We start from the raw sequence: 19,094 nt of genomic DNA, 5'->3' as shown, positions 1-19,094 counted from the left end.
TCTCTACCTGAATTTCCTCACCCATAAAATGAGGATAATAATAGTAGAATATACCTCATGGGAATGTTGTAAGGATTAAATGAGTTACTAAGTATACCATACTTTATAATGTTAAACATTATTATATATAGCATAATGAGTTTCAGCACTATTATTTATGGCATTGTCTTAGGCATATGAACAGTCTAAAAGCAGAAAAAAGAGTTTCTTGACGGTAAAAAATGGATAGATGGATACAAACTTAGGCTTAAATCAAGGTGGATTATTAGAAAATAATGAAGTTAAAGCATGTGATACATTACCTCTTTTCCTTAGTAACATCCCTGCACAAGATGTTTCCTGTCTCTTAGCTTTTAAGTGCTGTAGAATTGTTAAGAAAGCAAAATATAGGTCTTAATGTATGGTAACTGATAAGTGCTACTTGCTGGAATGAGGTTTTGTATTTAACAAGGGAGAAACCATTAGTGGAAGTGTTTCCTCTCCTCTGTAGATTTCATTCTTCTTGCTTCACTTGGAAATTTATTTAAAAAGGAAGTGAGTGGAGTAACTTCTGAATAGAGATTTTTAACCGTCTTGATTCAGGAATTTATTTTGCATTAATTAGAATTCATGCTGTTCATAAACAAATATTTACATAGTAGCAATCCTCTGTCAGATAAAACAGTAAGATAAAAGCTTTACAAGGGCAAGGCCAGTACCTAAAATAGTATCTGACAGATAGTTTCATAAAATAATTAAGTTCGTGACATAACAACATTATTTTTACTCTTTAATAGATGCCGGTTGGTAGAATAAGAGACAGACTTCTCAAAAATCTTTTCATTTAAAATGTTAACTTTTCATTTTATCTGTAAATGAATATTTTTGGCTAAAAGTTATTAACAGTAAAATGATATTTTACAACAACAAAAAAGAGGAAAAGTGCTCTTATTTAATCATATTTATGAATACATTTATTTAAAAAAATTTTTCCATTTAGGTATTACTTAAAAAATAACATGGAAACAGAAACCTTATGTTCAGATGAAGATGCTCAAGAACTAGTTAAGGAAAGCCAGCTATCCATGCTGCAGCTCAGTACCATTGAGGTGGCCACCCAGCTGTCAATGAGGGACTTTGATTTGTTTCGTAATATTGAGCCGACTGAGTACATCGATGACCTTTTTAAGTTAAATTCCAAAACAGGAAATACTCATTTGAAGAGGTTTGAGGACATTGTAAACCAAGAGACATTCTGGGTTGCCTCAGAAATTTTAACTGAAGCAAATCAGCTCAAACGAATGAAGATTATTAAGCATTTTATTAAAATTGCACTTCATTGTCGAGAATGTAAGAACTTCAATTCCATGTTTGCAATAATAAGGTAAGTTGGTACAAATAGGTACAAATATCTGTATGGTTTTGTCATTACATGAAGCTGATTTCCTGCTTAGGTATTAAATGCCTATGAAAAGAAATGTTCAATTAATATGCCTTTATTGAAGTGTTGTTAGATTTAATGTATTTTCCATTCTGATGGTATTGGCTTTTTCTATTTTTATTTCTTCCATCTTTCTTTTACTTCTTTTTTGTAAATGAAAGTGGGTGATTGCCTTCTAATTTTTCTTTCTCTCCCTTCACCTCCAACCCCCCGCCTTGAGTGATTATATCATCTTTGGATATGTGCCTAGTGGCTGGTGTTTATCATTAGACTTCTGTACTGTGCTTTTTTAAGTACCTGCCTCACTATGATTTGACACTGAAAAATCACAGTATGGTATCAGTACTTTGACCTAAAGTTGCTATTTTGAAACAACAACATTGGTAATAATAATGGCAACCATTTGGTAAGCTCTTCCTGTTTGCCAGGCACTACATGAGGTATCACTGGATGTGGTGTTCCTCTAGCAAGTTAGGCCATTAGAATAATAAAAATGTTTTGACATTCATAAGCCCAGGAAGTGTAGATAATTACGTGAGCTCTCCCACTCCCTTCTCCCCACTTATTATGAGAAGTTAATTGTAGGTAATTTATTTTCTGACCTTTATTTAGCACACTGTAGATCAACAAAGGGATTCTTCTTAAAACAAGTTTAATTTTAAAAGGGAGAGGAGTTGTATTTAGGTCCATTTTTAAGGCCATGATGTGCTTATAAATCGCAGCATAATTCCATTTGAACTAATCCTACCTATACACATCCCCCACAGAATTTATAATGATTTGTTTCTACTTCTTATGTAGATTAAGATTAAAAAGTAGAATCTTTATAGCGACTCTTTATTCATGACTCTGTCATGGTAATAGGATGTGCTTTCATTAAATTAACCAGTGTCTACAATTGAACTGAACACTCTAGGAGTATTGAATAGAGATTAACAGAGTGGTCTTTAGAATCAGCTGCACCTGTATTTGAATCCTGCCTCTCCCATATAGTAGCAGTGTGTCAGTGGAAAAGTGAAGATAGGTTTTCTTATCTGTAGAATACCACCTATATCACAGTTTTTAAACAGCTAGGTCTAAAACAGGGAAATAAAGATGCCACTGATAAACACTTGGAAGGCTAGAAATTGAACCTGTTTGTAAAGGAAGCATCAAGTAAAGAATTTGAAAATTACGGGCCCAGTTTTAGAGTCCGCTATGAAGAAAATTGATTGACACTGAGAGAATAGATCTCTGTATAAAAAAGAGAGTAGAAAGAAAGTGGTAGAGGTCTAAAAACCATACCTTAGTGTGATGACTGAGTGTGAGGGTAAAGAAAAAGAGTCTAGCCAAAGAGATGGAGGATCAGTACAAGAAATAGAGTAGCACAGTTATGATGGTGTCATTAAAGCCAATGAAAGAGAGTGATTTGAGAGAATATGTGATGGACAGTAGCCCAAAGAAGGGGGTGGATAGGAAAGGGCTGAGATTTGGTTAAGAGGCTTTGTTTGGTTAAGAGATTTGTTTTGTTACAAAGAATATTTGTTCTGCACATTTTCATAGCTCATGTAAAGATCATTGCTTTGTTTCTTTTGTATTCTTTTTAAGAATTGTTTTGTATTCTTGTACTTCATATTCAGGTAGATCAAAGAATATACTGTTTTCAGCAGAGATGGCAAAGGTGAATCATTCTGTTCTGGCTATAATTAACAACTTTTTATAATTATAAAATAATTTTAACTTTTTGAATAGACATGACATGTACATGGAAAAAACTTTAAAGATACTAAAAGAGTACACAGTGAAAGTAACTCTTTCTCTCACTCAGTCCCTAATCCACCCAAATTCCTCTCCCCAGAGATACTGTTACCTTTTTTCATTCAAGAAACACTCTATGCATATAGCAAGCATATAAATATATATTTAAAACCACCTTGGCTTATTTTTTAAATTTATCTTGGAGATTATTTAAAATCAGTTCTTATAAAGTTGTCTCATTTTTTTTTAAACAACTACAGAGTACTCCTTTGTATTGTGGAGTGCACATTATGGATATTTCTAAATTTCCAGCCTTTGGCTATTTAAAACATTGTGTGGTGTTTACTTTTGCCATGTAGAAATTTTTTTATTTTTATGTAGATGTATAATTTTTTTTCCTGCTGGAGTTTCTGCATTTTGTGGTTAGTTAAGAACAAAGAATTGCCTAGGTTTGAATCCAGTGTTGGCACTTGTTAACTATGTGAACTGAGTTTCCTCATTTGTCAAATGGGAAATCCTGGTAGTTCCTACCTCATAAGGTTAAGAGTATTCAATGAACTAATACATTGAGAGCTCTTAGAACACCCTAGACAACAGTTTTTATTAATCTTGAATTCATTTTTATGTAAACAGTGAGATAAGGAAATATATCTTTCTTTGTTCCAATGACTTCTTCACCCAACATCATTAATCAATCTTTTTTTCTAAAATATGCAATGCCATCTACTATGTACTGAAATCTAATACATATTTGGGTTTATGTCTGCACTCTTTGCTTCATTGATTTGTCTATTCATTTACTGTTTTAATTGCTGAAGTGGTAAAATAGGTTTTAAGATCTGGTAGGGCTAGTCAAACCCCTCATGACTCTCTTCATACTTTTCTTTGGCTATTTCTGGCATGTTTATTTGTTTCATATCAACTTTAGAATCAATTTATGTAGTTCTTTTAAAAAGTTTTGTTGATATCCAGGCACGGTGGCTCACGCCTGTGATCCCGGCACTTTGGAGGCCAATGCAGGCGGATCACAAGTTCAGGAGTTCTAGACCAGCCTGACCAACATGGTGAAACCCCATCTCTACTAAAAATACAAAAAAATTAGCCAGGTGTGGTGGCACATGCCTGTAATCCCAGCTACTCAGGAGGCTGAGGCAGGAGAATCACTTGAACCCAGGAGGTGGAGGTTGCAGTAAGCCGAGATCATGCCACTGCACTCCAGCCTGGGTGACACAGCAAGACTCTGTCTCAAAAAAAAAAGAAAAAGTTTTGTTGATGTTTTCATTGAGGTTACATTAAATACCTAGATTACTTTAGTAGACATTCGATAGCTTTGTAACAATGGCTCTTGCCATCCAAGAACACTTATTCCACTTGTTTCAGTTTTATTTCCTCTATGGAGTTGTTTTATTAGTGTGTTTTCACACTGCTATACAGAAATACCTGAGACTGTGTAATTTATTAAAAAAAGAGGTTTAATTAACTCACAGTTCCCCATGTCTGGGGAGGCCTCAGGAAACTTACTATCATGGTAGAAGGCGAAGGGCAAACATGGCGTGTCTTACATGGCAGCAGAGAGAGAGAGTGAGGGGGGAAGTGCCACACTTTTAAACCATCAGATCTCTTGAGAACTCACTAATTATGAGAACAGCATAGGGGAAATCTGCCCCCATGACCCAGTCACCTCCCACTGTGTCCTTCCCCTGACATGTGGAGATTACAATTCCACATGAAATTTGGGTGGGGACACACAACCAAACCATATCAATTTTTATAGTGGTGTTCATGTAAATCTTGAACATTTGTTTGAATGTTTAATATCTTTTATTGCTGTTGTGAATGGGATCCTTATGAATGGGATCCTTAAGTTTTCTAATGGTTTCTGCCTAAGTATTCTAATGCTTATGAATATCAGTGTTGTACCTAGTACCTTACTGCATTCTTCATGCTTCTAATAATTTTCAGTTAATATTTTGGGAGTTTTGAGTTAAACAATCTAATTTTCTTCGACTAACGATAACTTTACATCTCTCATTCCATTTATTAATAACTATTTCTCTATTTTGTCTATTTTCATCTGCTGGTGCTTCATATTAAATGATACCATTGTCCCTCAGTATCTGTGGGGCATTCGTTCCGTGGCTCCTCACAGATAGCAAAATCCTCACATACTTAAGTCCTGCAGTTGACCCTGAGGAACTTGTGGATACATAGTCAGCATTAGCAGGTTTCACATCCAAGGAAACTGTATTTTTGATCCACATTTGGTTGTGAATGTGGAACACTCAGATATGGAGGGTGACTGAATTCATTGAAAAAAAATCTGCATATAAGTGGATCCGTGCAGCAGTATTCCACGGTAGCAGGAGTTAGCCTTGTATGTGAATTGTTTTATCCTTTACTTTTTCTTAGTAAATGGAGATTGTGGCAGCATTAGGGCTGCTTACACAGAGTTTCTCCCTTCTCTCCTGTCTCAAACAGATTTGTACCCAAAATGTATCACTGTGTGCTATGTCAAATAAAGGATTGTTGGCTGGGCATGGTGGATCATGCCTGTAATCTCAGCACTTTGGGAAGCCAAGGCAGGCAGATTACTTGAGCTCAGGAGTTCAAGACCAGCCTGGCCAACATGGTGAAACCCTGTCTCTACTAAAAATATAAAAATTAGCCAGGCATTGTGGTACATACCTGTAATTCCTGTAATCCCAGCTACTCAGGAGGCTGATGCACAAGAATCACTTGACCCTGGGAGGCAGAGGTTGCAGTGAGCTGAGATCGTACCACCGCACTCCAGCCTGGGCAACAGAGCAAGACTCTGTCTCAAGTAAATAAATAAAATAAAGGATTGTTGTTTTTACCCTCAGGGCAGAAAGAGTTCTGCTTTGGAGAACTGTTTGTCAGCTTTCATTGATATCTTCAGCTACAGACATTATTTTTCATCAGCTTTGCTTACTCTTGTTTGACCTCGACTATTTTTTGACAACCTTTCTAGAGTGTTGAGGAGTTTGTTATCTCTTAGTCTTGGTGGATATGAGATTTGTGTTGGTTACTTATCTTTCTTATAGTGGTTTGGGGAAATTTCTGAGAAGCAAAAGGGAACAAAGATACCTAACTCCATGCCTTAAAGTCAGAAATCAGGAGAACATTTTAAACACAGTGGTGTGGGTAAAAGTCAGATGGCTGAGAAAAAGGATTTGCTGATAAGAAAATTGAGGCATTGTATATACACTATTCATTTGGCAACCTACCTATGTGATGGTACTGTAGAGGTAAAGGATTCCTAAAGACTTGCAGCCTAACTGGCATGAATTATGTTTTCAAGTTAGGGAATATCTGAGCCTATTTAAAATCCTGTGGAAGGGAGACATTGAATATCTGGAGGCTTAGTGAACAAGATTAGAACCTAGGAATATGGATGTATTGGAATCAGGGATGTGAGTGAACAAAATCGCAGGAAAAAAAGGCTTCCTAAGGTGCAGAATTAGCCCCAGTTGTTATTTAACAGTTGTTCTCAGCATTACTTAAACCGCTTTAAAATAGGTAATGTCTCCATAAAGTTATTTCTAAGTAAAACAAGCAACATTGTGATGCTTGAAGTTTTTTTTAAGTTAAATGTATATTTTGTGGAATTATTCTGTCACTTAAATGAAACTAAAATAAATGCTATGTAGGTATACAACTATAGGCAAGCATTATAGTTTGGAAGAAGTTCTTGTAAGATCAGGGAGTCTCTTATTTATTTTTTTCTCAGTTTTTCTCTGTTTATTTCAATGTGTTAAAATATGTCCCTGCTTATTTTTACTTTTATTAGAGAAAATGGTGTATATGCTGACCTGAGTCCACCCCTTCCCCCAAGTTTCTTTTTAATGTTTCTATTCTCATCTTTGGCAGTGGCTTGAACCTGGCATCTGTAGCAAGACTCAGAGGAACTTGGGAAAAGTTACCAAGCAAATACGAGAAACATCTTCAAGATCTACAAGACATTTTTGATCCGTCTAGAAACATGGCAAAGTATAGAAATATTCTTAGTAGTCAAAGTATGCAGCCTCCAATTATTCCACTCTTCCCTGTTGTCAAGAAAGATATGACATTTCTACATGAAGGTATGAAAACATTATTTATTGATGTTTTACCATATGGTTTATCTAAAGTCTACCTGAATTGATTTTTGTGTATGGTATATTTCCTATTCTATTAACTTGGTAACTATACCTATTTTACCATTTTTCTAGTGTTGAATTAGATGTCATACCATACGTATTTGTTAATTAGTTTAATATTTATTAGTACTTTTTTCTGTATCAGATAATGCAAGGAACTTAGACCACTTAAATTCCATTTGCTCGGCTGGACGTGGTGGCTCACGCCTGTAATCCCAGCACTTTGGGAGGCCTAGGCGGGTGGATCATGAGGTCAGGAGATCAAGACCATCCTGGCTAACATGGTGAAACCCATCTCTACTAAAAATAACAAAAAATTAGCCGGGCGTGGTGGCGGCTGCCTGTAGTCCCAGCTACTTGGGAGGCTGAGGCAGGAGCCCAGGAGGTGGAGCTTACAGTGAGCCGAGATGGTGCCACTGCACTCCAGCCTGGGCGACACAGCGAGACTCTGTCTCAAAAAAAAAAAAATTCCATTTGCTCGTCTCCTGATTTTCATGCAGTTGTTGCTGTGCTTTTAACACAAGATATTGTTGCTTAATAAAGTCAGTATTTAACCTTGCCTGTATATTTACTTCTGTTGTTGTTACTACTATTTTTTATTCATTCTTGCATTTCAGAGCTTCCATATTGCTGGGCATAGTTTTTCGGCCTTATAGAACACTGTTTAGTATTCTCCTTAAGTGAAGATTTGCTGGTGATGAATATCTCTTAATTTTTGTTTATCTGAAAATGACTTTACTTCATTTTCAGAGGATTTTTGATTGGCAGCTATCTTCTTTGAACACTTTGAAATGACATTTCATTGTTCTGTGCCTTCCACTGTTAATATTGAGAAGTTAGCTTACAGTTTTATTTGCTGTTGCTTTAACTGTAATCTGCCTTTGTTTGATACTGGCTGTTACGATTTTGTTTTTTCTTAATATTTTTCTAGTTTTGCTTAATATGGCTAAGTGTGGGGTTTTGTTTTTGTTTCTTATTCTGATTGGTGTCTATAGGACACCTTGATACCTATGGTTTTATATTTTTCATCAGTTTGGGAAAATTCTCAGTAATTGTATCTTTTATTCTCTCTTCAACTGTGTCTCATTTCTGGTAAATTCATTACTGATGTCCTAATTCCAGTTACTATTTTTGTTTGTTTTACAGCTTCCTTTTTCTTTTTTTAGTTTAATGTTCTTTTCCAGAGTTCTCATTGTTTTTTCTTGTCTTTGAACATGTTCAACATAGTTATTTTAAAGTCTGCTTCTAATAATTCCATAATCTGGATCCCCTTTAGGTCTTATTCTGTGTTCTCCTTTTTTCTCTTTCATTTCTGTCATGTTATGTTTTCTCCTAATGTGCCTGGTTATTATTGAAAAGTGAGATTACAGAAATAATCTCACTTTTTGAATGATGTTCCATATCTCCAGAGTTTTAAAGTTTGCTTCTGGCAGGCAGTTAGGGGTACTAGAATTCCAAAATCACTTTAATCCATTTTGATGTAATTTAACAGAAGACTTTTATCCCAGTCTACATTCAGTTTATCCTTGGTCTCAAGATATAGCTCCTCAGAGTTTCAACCAAGCATTGGTTGCTTTTCCTTTTACCTCAAAAGACAGGGTGTCTGTACTTGGTTTTTCAGCTCATTATCCCTTTCTGAAATCAGATATACCTAGGGGCAAGCACTGGGAAATGCAAAACTTGCTTCTCTGCATTTTTTTGTACTTTTGTCCAGCTTTTCTGATCTCACCAGAAGTATCGTTCTAATTATGTAGTCTTACTGCCTCTTCTTTCATTATCACTCATTTTTCATAAGGAAATGTTATAGGCTTCAAATATGTTTTTCTGACATGTTCCTTGAAATATGTTTATATAACTTGAGAGTATGCATCATGATTACTTTGTTTCCAGCTTGTGTTGAGACCCTGAACAATTCATGCGTCCAATCTATACGTGCTGTTTACCGTATATTCCTCAGTCTTGCCTTCAGGGCCTTCGACTTTGACAGACCTCAGGGTCTACCTCAGGAGATAAATGGGGTCATGCTATGTTATAGACAAGTGTGAAAAAACAATGCTATAAACAGTCAGGTTGCCCTTTGTTTGGGATTTTTGTTTTGTTTTGTTTTTTGTGGATTTTTTTGAGTTGAGATCTCACTCTGTTGCCCAGGCTGAAGTGTAGTGGCACAGTCATGGCTCATTGCAGCCTCAAACTCCTGAGCTCAGGCAATCTTCCTGCCTTGGCCTTCCAAAGTGCTGGGATTACAGGTGGGAGCCATTGTGCCCCCAGCCCATGAAACTGGTTTTAGAAGCCATGCACAGTTTATCATTTGACTTTATTCATAACCATCACTCCTATATGGAACACAGTTCTTAGTGGCTCATTCCCTAAGAGCAGGGTTGAACCATGTATGGGTATATCAGTTCTTAAAAGCAAAATTGGCACTGTGATAAAGAAGGTCCTTCTTCGTGCCCCTCAAGATTACCAGCTTGACTTTTGCTACTTTTATGTAGATAATTTAATTTTGAACTTAAACATTTATTTTCATTCTATAGGAAATGACTCCAAAGTAGATGGTTTAGTAAACTTTGAGAAGTTAAGAATGATTTCCAAGGAAATCCGCCAAGTTGTTCGAATGACTTCTGCTAACATGGACCCAGCTATGATGTTTCGACAGAGGTAAGACATTGAAATATGTAAAAGTGTTAAAGTAGTATCAAGGGTGATATAATAATTAAAATATTTATCATTTATTGATCATATTTATTCTACCATGTGTGCTGTACAAAGTGCTTTATATATGTCTGTTTCGTGTAATCATTTATCATAATAACCATAACAGGTAGGTGATATTAGCCTTCGTTATACATATTAAGAAACTGGATGAAGCTCAGAGCAGTTTTTACGTAATTTGCAAATATTTGTATGTGGATAGTTCTGTATTATTGTTCTTTAAAACATCAGCAGGCCGGGTGCAGTGGCTCACGCCTGTAATCCCAGCACTTTGGGAGGCCGAGGCGGGCGGATCACAAGATCAGGAGATCAAGACCATACTAGCTAACAAGGTGGAACCCCGTCTCTACTAAAAAAAAAAAAAAAAAAAAACCAGCAAATAAATACAATAAAATTGCTGATATTCATCTTGTTTTCATCTCGTTTCTAACCTAATTTGTAAAGTATTAGTCTGTGTCTTATTTTTACTGAATATTTTTAATGTTCTGTTTCTGTTTAATTCATACTTCATTCCTGTAAACCATTTGTCTTTTTCTCAAATTATACTGTGTTTCATTTGTATATAAGTTTTTATTACATACAAATGAACAAAATTTAGAAAGTGCAAATGTAATCATACTTTACTTAAAATGAAAAATTTTATTGTGTTCTGTATTAACCTGATATTTTAAGAATGCTTTTTAAGGTTCATTTTTAATGTAATAACAAAGGCTTCCTCAGCTTACATAAAATTGAAACAAAGTATGTTGTTAAGCTATTCCTAGTAATTTTTTTTTTTTTTTTTTTTGAGACGGAATCTCGCTTTGTCGCCCAGGCTGGAGTGCAGAAGCGCAGTCTCAGCTCACTGCAAGCTCCGCCTCCTGATTTCACGCCATTCTCCTGCCTCAGCCTCCTGAGTAGCTGGGACTACAGGCGCCCGCCACTACGCCTGGCTAGTTTTTTATATTTTTAGTAGAGACAGGGTTTCACCATGGTCTCGATCTCCTGACCTCATGATCCGCCCACCTCGGCCTCCCAAAGTGCTGGGATTATAGGTGTGAGCCACCGCGCCTGGCCTATTCCTAGTAATTTTTATAATTTTCAGGGTGTAAATAAGACATTGTGGTTTTAATTTTTGATCTGATTTCCTTTTGGGCCTATGTGTATAGCTTCAGTTCATAGGGACATTAAAAATGAAATCATGTACAGGGGCCAACACAATTTCTATGGCTTAAAAAAATATACTGTGCTAAGGAAACAAAAATACTTGGTATTAGGTTGGTGCAAAAGTATTTGTGATTTTTGCCATTACTTTTACACCAACACAATACTTTAAAAGCCAGAGTTGGAATTTTCATAACCCAATAGCACCACTGATATGCTGGGTTTTTTTTTTTATTTGTTTTCTTTAAATTGTTGTTTAGGAGTCTTTGTTTTTGAGACAGGGTCTCTCACTCTGGTTGCCCAGGCCGAAGTGCAGTGGTGGTGTCTCGGCTCACTGCAGCCTCAACCTCCCAGGTTCAGGTGATCCTCCCACCTCAGCCTTCCAAGTAACTGGGGCTACAGGTACATGCCACCATGTCCAGCTAACTTTTTTTTTTTTTTTCCAGTAGAGATAGGGTTTCACCATGTTGCCCAGGCTGGTCTTGAACTCCTGGGCTCAAGCAATTCACCTGCCTCAGCCTGCCAAAGTGCTGGGATTACAGGCGTGAGCCACTGCACCCGGCCTAGGTGTCTTTGTTTTTGCAAGTAGTTGATCTGATGGTTTCTCTGGTTTAGAGATCCACAAAGCATGGAAGGAAGGGGGAGTGTGCCAGATCTCCTCTTTCCTACACATCCCACTTCTGCACCTTGAGAATCACTACATGTAATGAATGATGTCATTGCTTAACAGTGTGGAAGCGGAAAATAGTAAGAACTAGGTACCAAAGTAAAGAAGGGTTTGTTTGGTTTTTTGTTGTATGTCCTTGTACAATGACCCTAACACTCCCTATTGGCTTATATGGACCTCTATTTACTTATACATGTTAACATCCTGGTTCCTGAAGACATGATGAATTTGTGACCCTGCCAGACCAGTTTATAATATACTAAGTACTAGCCATACACTTCAGTAATGAGCAAAGGAGAAAAACTGATGAGGAAATTAATAAACATGGCTGTTTTCTTGGGAATGGCATGGATTGAATAGAATAAGGTATTGGGGAAAAATAAAAAACATCTGTATTAAAGATTGGACTGAATTTTTCCTGAATCGGTTTTGTCAGCCAGTGCTAAAATGTAATACCTTTCTTTAAGCAAACAATGTCCATTTTGGTGGTGTATGAGTATCTAGTTTGGACAAAGTAACCCCTTTTAACAGTAATCAGTTTGCAGACTTAAAAAATAGAATCTTTAGTCAATCAAACAGGAATGTAAAGATAAATAGTATTATGAAGATTTTAATGATATGTTTTTACTTTTAAGTTGGATTTGCTGGTCAACATTTCTTACAAGACATCTTGTCAGAGAAATTTCTGCACTTAAAAATGAAATCTTATGTTTTTATGTCCCTTCTAATTTCATTCTGTCATTTAAACGAGTGGCCCAAAAATCTTGCCAGCAAGATGTTCAGAAATTCTATTCCTTTAAGGTCTTTTCCCTTAAAAACTTTGAATTCAAAATTTATATTATAGTAAGTAAATGTTTTTCCTTAAGCTTCTTATTTATATAAGCTTCCTGATGAATTAGGTATTTAAAATATAATTGGTCTAAAGCATATTTTTATAAAGTATTTTGGAGCTTTTTTGACCTTCAGTATATACTCATCTTACCCTCCTGCCTTCCATTAAAGTCATTTTACTGTTAAGCTATAATTTTTTCCTGATAAAATTTTTCTGTTCTTCTCTGTCTGCATAGTTTCTCTGACTCTCAACTGTTGTCTTTTTTCTGTGCTTTCCTGTTCAAACACATGCTTCAATGTTTGTGGCTCTTGCTTACAGGAAGAAGAGGTGGCGGAGTCTGGGGTAAGTGTAGAGATGAACGCAACTGGAATGAAGGTTGTGCGACTCTTAACATATATTGCATCCTTTTCATTAATGCACGCACATAAAATAGCATGAATTCTATTAACCCTGTCAGCCTACATTCCTGACAAATGCCTTCTGCTAACAAGGTGAAAGTAGTGATAGAACTAGCTATTTTTCCTTTATTTTTCCACTATTGACACCCTATAAGTCCTTTTTAGATTTTGATTTAGCTAGGTCAGTTAGATGATGATAATGATAGTGAGTATTTGTTGTGTGCTTGCTATGTGCCATACATTGTTCTAAGCACTCTAAACAAATTATCTTACTTACTTCTACTACTACCCTATAAAGGAGATACTTTTCTTTCCATGGTACGGATGGGAAAGGTTGAGTTGCCCAAAGTTTTAGTTCATTAATGGTGGATCCAAAACTAGGTAGTCTAGTTCTAGAGTTCACACCACTTTCTTTTATTCAAATGCCACATTTTATAAAAGTAAATATATAAATATATAAAAATGAATGAAAGATCTGTTCATGAAGGTTGTATTTTCCATCAGTTTTCTAAAAAGAGGCAGCCCTTATCCAAGCTGTACTATAAAATTGAACTAGAAGATGATTTCATTTCCTCAGACCCACTAATGCCACTTACTTGTAGCATTGACTGAATTTTATTTGAAATTTTTACCAGCTTTAATTGAAGACTCCCTTATCTTTAAAGTTGTGATAGAATCAGCAACTGACACTATTTATTATAGAGTTAGGTCTCTACTTCTACATAGCTAAGTGTCTATTTAGAATCATAGAATGTTAAAGATCTTATAAATCATCTATCTAGTCCTTTCATTTTTAGATGAAGAAAGAGATGACTTTTGTGGATGAAGGGATTGCATAAGAAGAATTTTGTTATTTTAAGACTTGTAGTGAACCATGAAGTTAGAAGCTTTTATTACATGTAAGAAGAATTTTTTTGTGAGCCACCTTCTTTATTCGAGTCTTGTCTCATTTGTGGTCTTGTTTTCTGTTAATGCTTGGTGAACTTGGCTTTCCTTCTATTTTCTTTCTCCCTTCTCTGTGTGTTTCCCATGTGTTTTCTTCTGGATCACAAATTTATGTCTTGGTCTCTTTTGGCTCTTCTCACTGAAAATAGAAATTGATACCTGGCATTACTGTTATAAAGAAGAATACTTGGACAATATCTTTTAGTGGGCGTTGGGTGTGTTTGAATGACTTACGTTAGCATGTTTCACGTTCATTCAGCTTTAGGGTTGCACTGTATGATGCTTGCAGACATTAGGTATATTTATTTTATATCAGCATTTTTATGTTTTCAAAGTAGTTTGGAAAACATTTTATCGACATTTATCACAATGTTTTTATTTGTTAGAATTTTGTGTCTCCTAGATTTGTCAACACCTACTTTTTTTATATTAACTAAGATAAAATCATTAAATATTTGTGTTAAAATTTGCTCCTAAATAGCTGCAACTTGATTTTACTGCATTTCTTTGAATTCAAGACATCATCAATTGTTGCGCATATTGTTATTTTATCTATTACTAAGGAAAATCACTGCAGTGTCCTGTTACCACTGAGAATTTCTACTTTATGCTTATTGAAGGAGCTCTTATGGACTTGGCCATGGATTTTTATCACAATGTCAAAACTGAATTTTTAAAAATCAATATTTTTATTCACATAAAAAGGAAAATACAAGCAAAGTAAATTGGTTTAGGTTTTCCTAAAATTTCTGTATATTCAAAATATGAATCTTCTGAAATGTTTTCTTTTAGAGTCATTAGCTTCTGGATTTTGTTTTCCAGAACCCTCCTCCCCCATACAGTATTGCCCTCTGTGCCATCCAGTGTGTTGGTAATGCACCATTTCTTTGAAAAACCACAAAAGAACCAAAAGCTGCTGGTGCTGGGCTCTCAGGCTAGCTTTGGAAATAATTAGAATTAGTTTTCTCTTGTCACTTGCTTTGGGAATGTTCTTGAACTTGTCAGATTTACTACTTCCTTATAATCATTTGGTCCCTGGAGGTTAAAAGGCTAATTCACTAATGGCATTGGATTTTCTTTCAAGCCATTCTGCAAGTTTTGAGGTTTCTGCAGACGTAAATAATGTCTTGTCATAGTTTCTGCCTGGCCAATAGCAATTGAAAGTTGCCATGGAGTGTAAGATATACCCCTATTTGAAAGATCTTAAAATGTGAAAGAAGAAAAAATGCCATAACACTTTTTCAACTATATTTCACTTAATTTACAATGAAAGCATTAGGATTTTAGTGTCTGTTTTAAAGTAGATATATGAGCACTGTGGTCTTTGTATTTAGAATATTTTTATATAAAAATGGAGCTTAATTTAGAAAATCCATAGATAACCTTATTATTTTGGAATGGCAAAGTAAAATACCATCTAAATAAAAATTATATAAGAATTTTGTATTTGTTAGCCTTGTTAGAAAGGACAAACATCATTGCAGTTGCTGTTTTCCATTGGTTCTAGATGTGCAGTCGTTGTAGGATGTTTGCCAAAAAGAGTAGAGTTGGGTGAAGCTGTAGCTTGTTTGAATTGTGGTTATTTCCACCCAGCTTGCAATTCTGTCACATTCACAGGCATTACAAAAGTGATGTCCCAGATCCTCAGTTCTAGAACCCAAATATTGCCTAACTGTTCCATATGTGAGTGGAAGCATTGAGTTTTTACTGCATTCTGATTTCTGACTATATTGAATTGCATATAAATGCTGTAAATTTTCAGCTAATATGTTATTGGTAGTTCTGTGTGAGTTTTGGCCAAAATAATGGTTACTGGTAAAATTGGTTAACATGCTCAGAGTGGGCCTGCTATAATGGTAGTGGCAATAGCATGTCCAAAGCAGAACAACAAGCAAAACTACTTTAGAACCTTCATTGCTAAAGAACCCTGGTTCAGAGATTTGGCTGAGGATGGACTAGTCATGGTCCAGACTCTTGCCATATCTTCAAAGCGTGGGTGGCCTCCAGGATCAGAGGAATGCTTCTTCTTGTTACTGTTGTGCCATGGGTTGCATAGGCACAAACACAGGCCTGATGGAATATGCCACTCAGGGGGGCATTGTTACCTATTCTTTTGAATTCTGTACTTTGCCAAATCCTGTTCTTAATTCAGAACATCACCATATGTGCCAAATTACTTTGCATTAATGCTCTTCATCTTTTAACTCATTTACATCAGCATGCAATAGCATTAACAGAACAAAATCTTTTAATCTTCAATCTGCTATGCTTAGTTCTCATCTCTATAGCCCCTTATTGTGATTTTCATCTTCTTATAGGTCACTGAGTCAAGGAAGCACAAATTCAAACATGCTGGATGTTCAGGGAGGTGCTCACAAAAAAAGGGCACGCCGCAGCTCTCTGCTTAATGCCAAGAAGCTATATGAGGATGCCCAAATGGCAAGGAAGGTGAAGCAGTATCTTTCCAGTCTGGATGTAGAGACAGATGAGGAGAAGTTCCAGATGATGTCATTACAGTGGGAGCCTGCATATGGTACCTGTGAGTACAAGTTTTCATTTATGTGACACTAAAGAGCACAACAAAATAATAACTTACTTCTCTAGAATTATACCTAAGTCGCAAGAAAATTAACTTTCACTCACAAGAGATTGCTGGCATACCTTAAGCATCATGTGATCCAATTAATCACATACTGAATCCCATCCATTCCTGATGGATACACTATCCAAAAAATAGAGGGATAAGTAGATCTTTAAAAAGCTTTTTAATTCTTTTAAAAACTGGATCATTATAGAGGAGGCCTTCTGTTTGAGAACATTTTTACATTCATCCCTAAAGAGTAAACATAAGTGGAATTTTTACCTCTTTTTATTTCATGGATAATATTTACCAACTAGAAAATATAAGAAATTTGATTAAAACACCAGTGATAATAGGTAGCTTACAGGTGCCAGTAGTAAGGTAAAACAAAAAACATCAGACACATTCCGATATTAGTAATCTCTAGAAAATATGATGAAAAAGATCATGTTCTCAATATGGATTTTTTTAATTAAATACAAGCAAGAGAATGCATATATCTTTGGATCAAGGAAATTATGAGTTCTAAGAGCAGAAATCAAAGATAATGAAATATATACTGTTATAACAAAATAATTGTACATCTTAAGTTGTAGGTTAAGGCCAGGCGTGGTAGGTCATACCTAGAAACCTAGGCAGGAGGATCACTTGAGGCCAGCCTTGGCAACTCAAAGAGACCCCATCTCTACAAAAAAAAAAATTAAAATTATCCAAGTGGTAGTGCTAGCAACTTGGGAGGCTGAGGCAGGCAGGTCACTTGAGCCCAAGAATTTGAGGCTGCAGTGAGCTAAGACTGTGCCAGTGCTCTCCACCCTGGGCAACAAAGTGAGACTCAGTCTCTAAAAAATAAATACACACACACACACACACACACACACACACACTCTGAGTTAAACTTGCCCATACACACACACACACACACACACACACACACACACACACACACACACACACTCTGAGTTAAACTTGCCCATAAAAATTGCAATAGAATTTTATTTCAAAGTTCCTAGTTGACAAGAGGTAGTAGTCATCATGGATTGACCCTAAGATTGATAAATGATATGGTATTTGCATAGTAATTTTTTAACGTATGTCAAAAGAAAGGATAGAAAACAGGAAGTGGAAATAGAACCAAATACTGATTTTTAAAAATTCAGTTTTGACAATTTTTAAATAAGGGTAAGGAGCCTTTTAATAAGTGCTATAATCAAAACAATATATTGAATGCTTCTGCATGTAAGAAAAGATTTGGAGTATGATGGAAAGAATACCTACGAAAGGATAGAGGCAGAATTTAAGTTTCATTTATTACATTTGAGTAAGTTTTTCTTCATCTTTAGTCCCTGTTTTCTCAAATATAAAACTTGGGCAAGAGTTGGGAGTACATTTTATTTCTGTGATTCTTTGTACATCAAAGTTATTAAATTTGGAAAAAGACATTTTTAAAAGCTAACAGTTATTGAGAGCTTTCTACATTCTGGCTGCCACATGTTAAAGGTAAAAGCTGAAAGAGTATATAGAACCTTTAACATTTATTCATGCTTGAAAGTTCAAAGCCATGTACATATTTATTAAAGCCTTCTGGCCCTGCTTTGAGTCATCATCAAAGTTATTTTTTCCCAGGTAATTTGATGTAGACTTAATCATCTTATGGTTATGAAACACAGTTTATATACACCTTCATGCCTTCCTCTTTTTACACCCACCCCAGACTTGTGTCTGTTTTTTCTCGTAGCACTAAATGATGTCCCATGCTACATACTTAATATCTATTTGAAATGAGAAAATCTTTAGGCCTTTCTTTCTAAAACTGAGTTTGAACATTTAGTTAAATGCATGTTCCTTTAATTTGGTTTGAGCATCTTTATAATGCATAATTGATTTGTAAATGTTTAAATAGTCACTATCCCAAGCCCAAACAATAGTTGATTTCTGAGCATTATAGAATTTGATTCTTCCCAATTAATTAGAATATACATGGTTTTTGTCATTCATGTGTAAACTTATTTTTGAAGTAGTCTCAGGTTTTTTTCTCTGTACTGTAGCAATTATTAAAATAAGATGTCATTGATTAGCATTGACCAATCAGTGAGAGAAGGATGAAAGTATTTCATGGCTCTAACCAAAGATGATAACCTCTTGGATTCAATTAGTTGGTGAGCCACTGCAATTTTCTCCTGGGGTCCCTGTATTTGAACTTTCTAAGATATTCTCTGATTCTTATCACCCCAAATATTGTCTAGTCTGTCTTAATAAAAGCATAATAGCTATTATAGCTGTGTTGAGACAGTTTAGACATCTATTTTTGCTTTTATCTTGATGTTTAAAACAAATACTTCATGAAGTACTGAGGCTGCACCTGCATTGAAACCACGCTGGATAACCTAAGGATTAAACGTACTCCCTGATGGAAGAATGTCTTCTCCTTGGACTATAGTATTGGTTTTATATGAAGGAGGCAGCTTTTATAAGTAAGGGTTCTCAGTTTTTTATTCTCACATT

The 19,094-nt window shown here is 35.6% G+C and overlaps 1 protein-coding gene across 24 annotated transcripts in view; it reads left to right on the top strand.

Annotated features, from left to right (window-relative positions):
• Positions 1-19,094, top strand: part of RAPGEF6 (Rap guanine nucleotide exchange factor 6) — a 211,165-nt gene that overhangs the window by 171,588 nt on the left and 20,483 nt on the right. For 18 of the 24 annotated variants that reach the window (XM_054555909.2, XM_024247558.3, XM_054555908.2 and 15 more), the window contains 5 exons: positions 980-1,363; positions 7,046-7,257; positions 9,849-9,972; positions 12,987-13,010; positions 16,330-16,550. In XM_054555909.2, coding sequence (XP_054411884.1) covers positions 980-1,363; positions 7,046-7,257; positions 9,849-9,972; positions 12,987-13,010; positions 16,330-16,550 — 965 coding nt within the window. The remainder of the gene's footprint in view (positions 1-979; positions 1,364-7,045; positions 7,258-9,848; positions 9,973-12,986; positions 13,011-16,329; positions 16,551-19,094) is intronic. The other 6 variants (XM_024247559.3, XM_063724471.1, XM_054555900.2 and 3 more) reach the window with 1 other exon arrangement.

This window comes from Pongo abelii, chromosome 4, assembly GCF_028885655.2.
Source record: "Pongo abelii isolate AG06213 chromosome 4, NHGRI_mPonAbe1-v2.0_pri, whole genome shotgun sequence".
NCBI classification, from domain to species: Eukaryota; Metazoa; Chordata; class Mammalia; order Primates; family Hominidae; genus Pongo; species Pongo abelii.
This window is presented reverse-complemented; position numbering and strand designations above follow the sequence as displayed.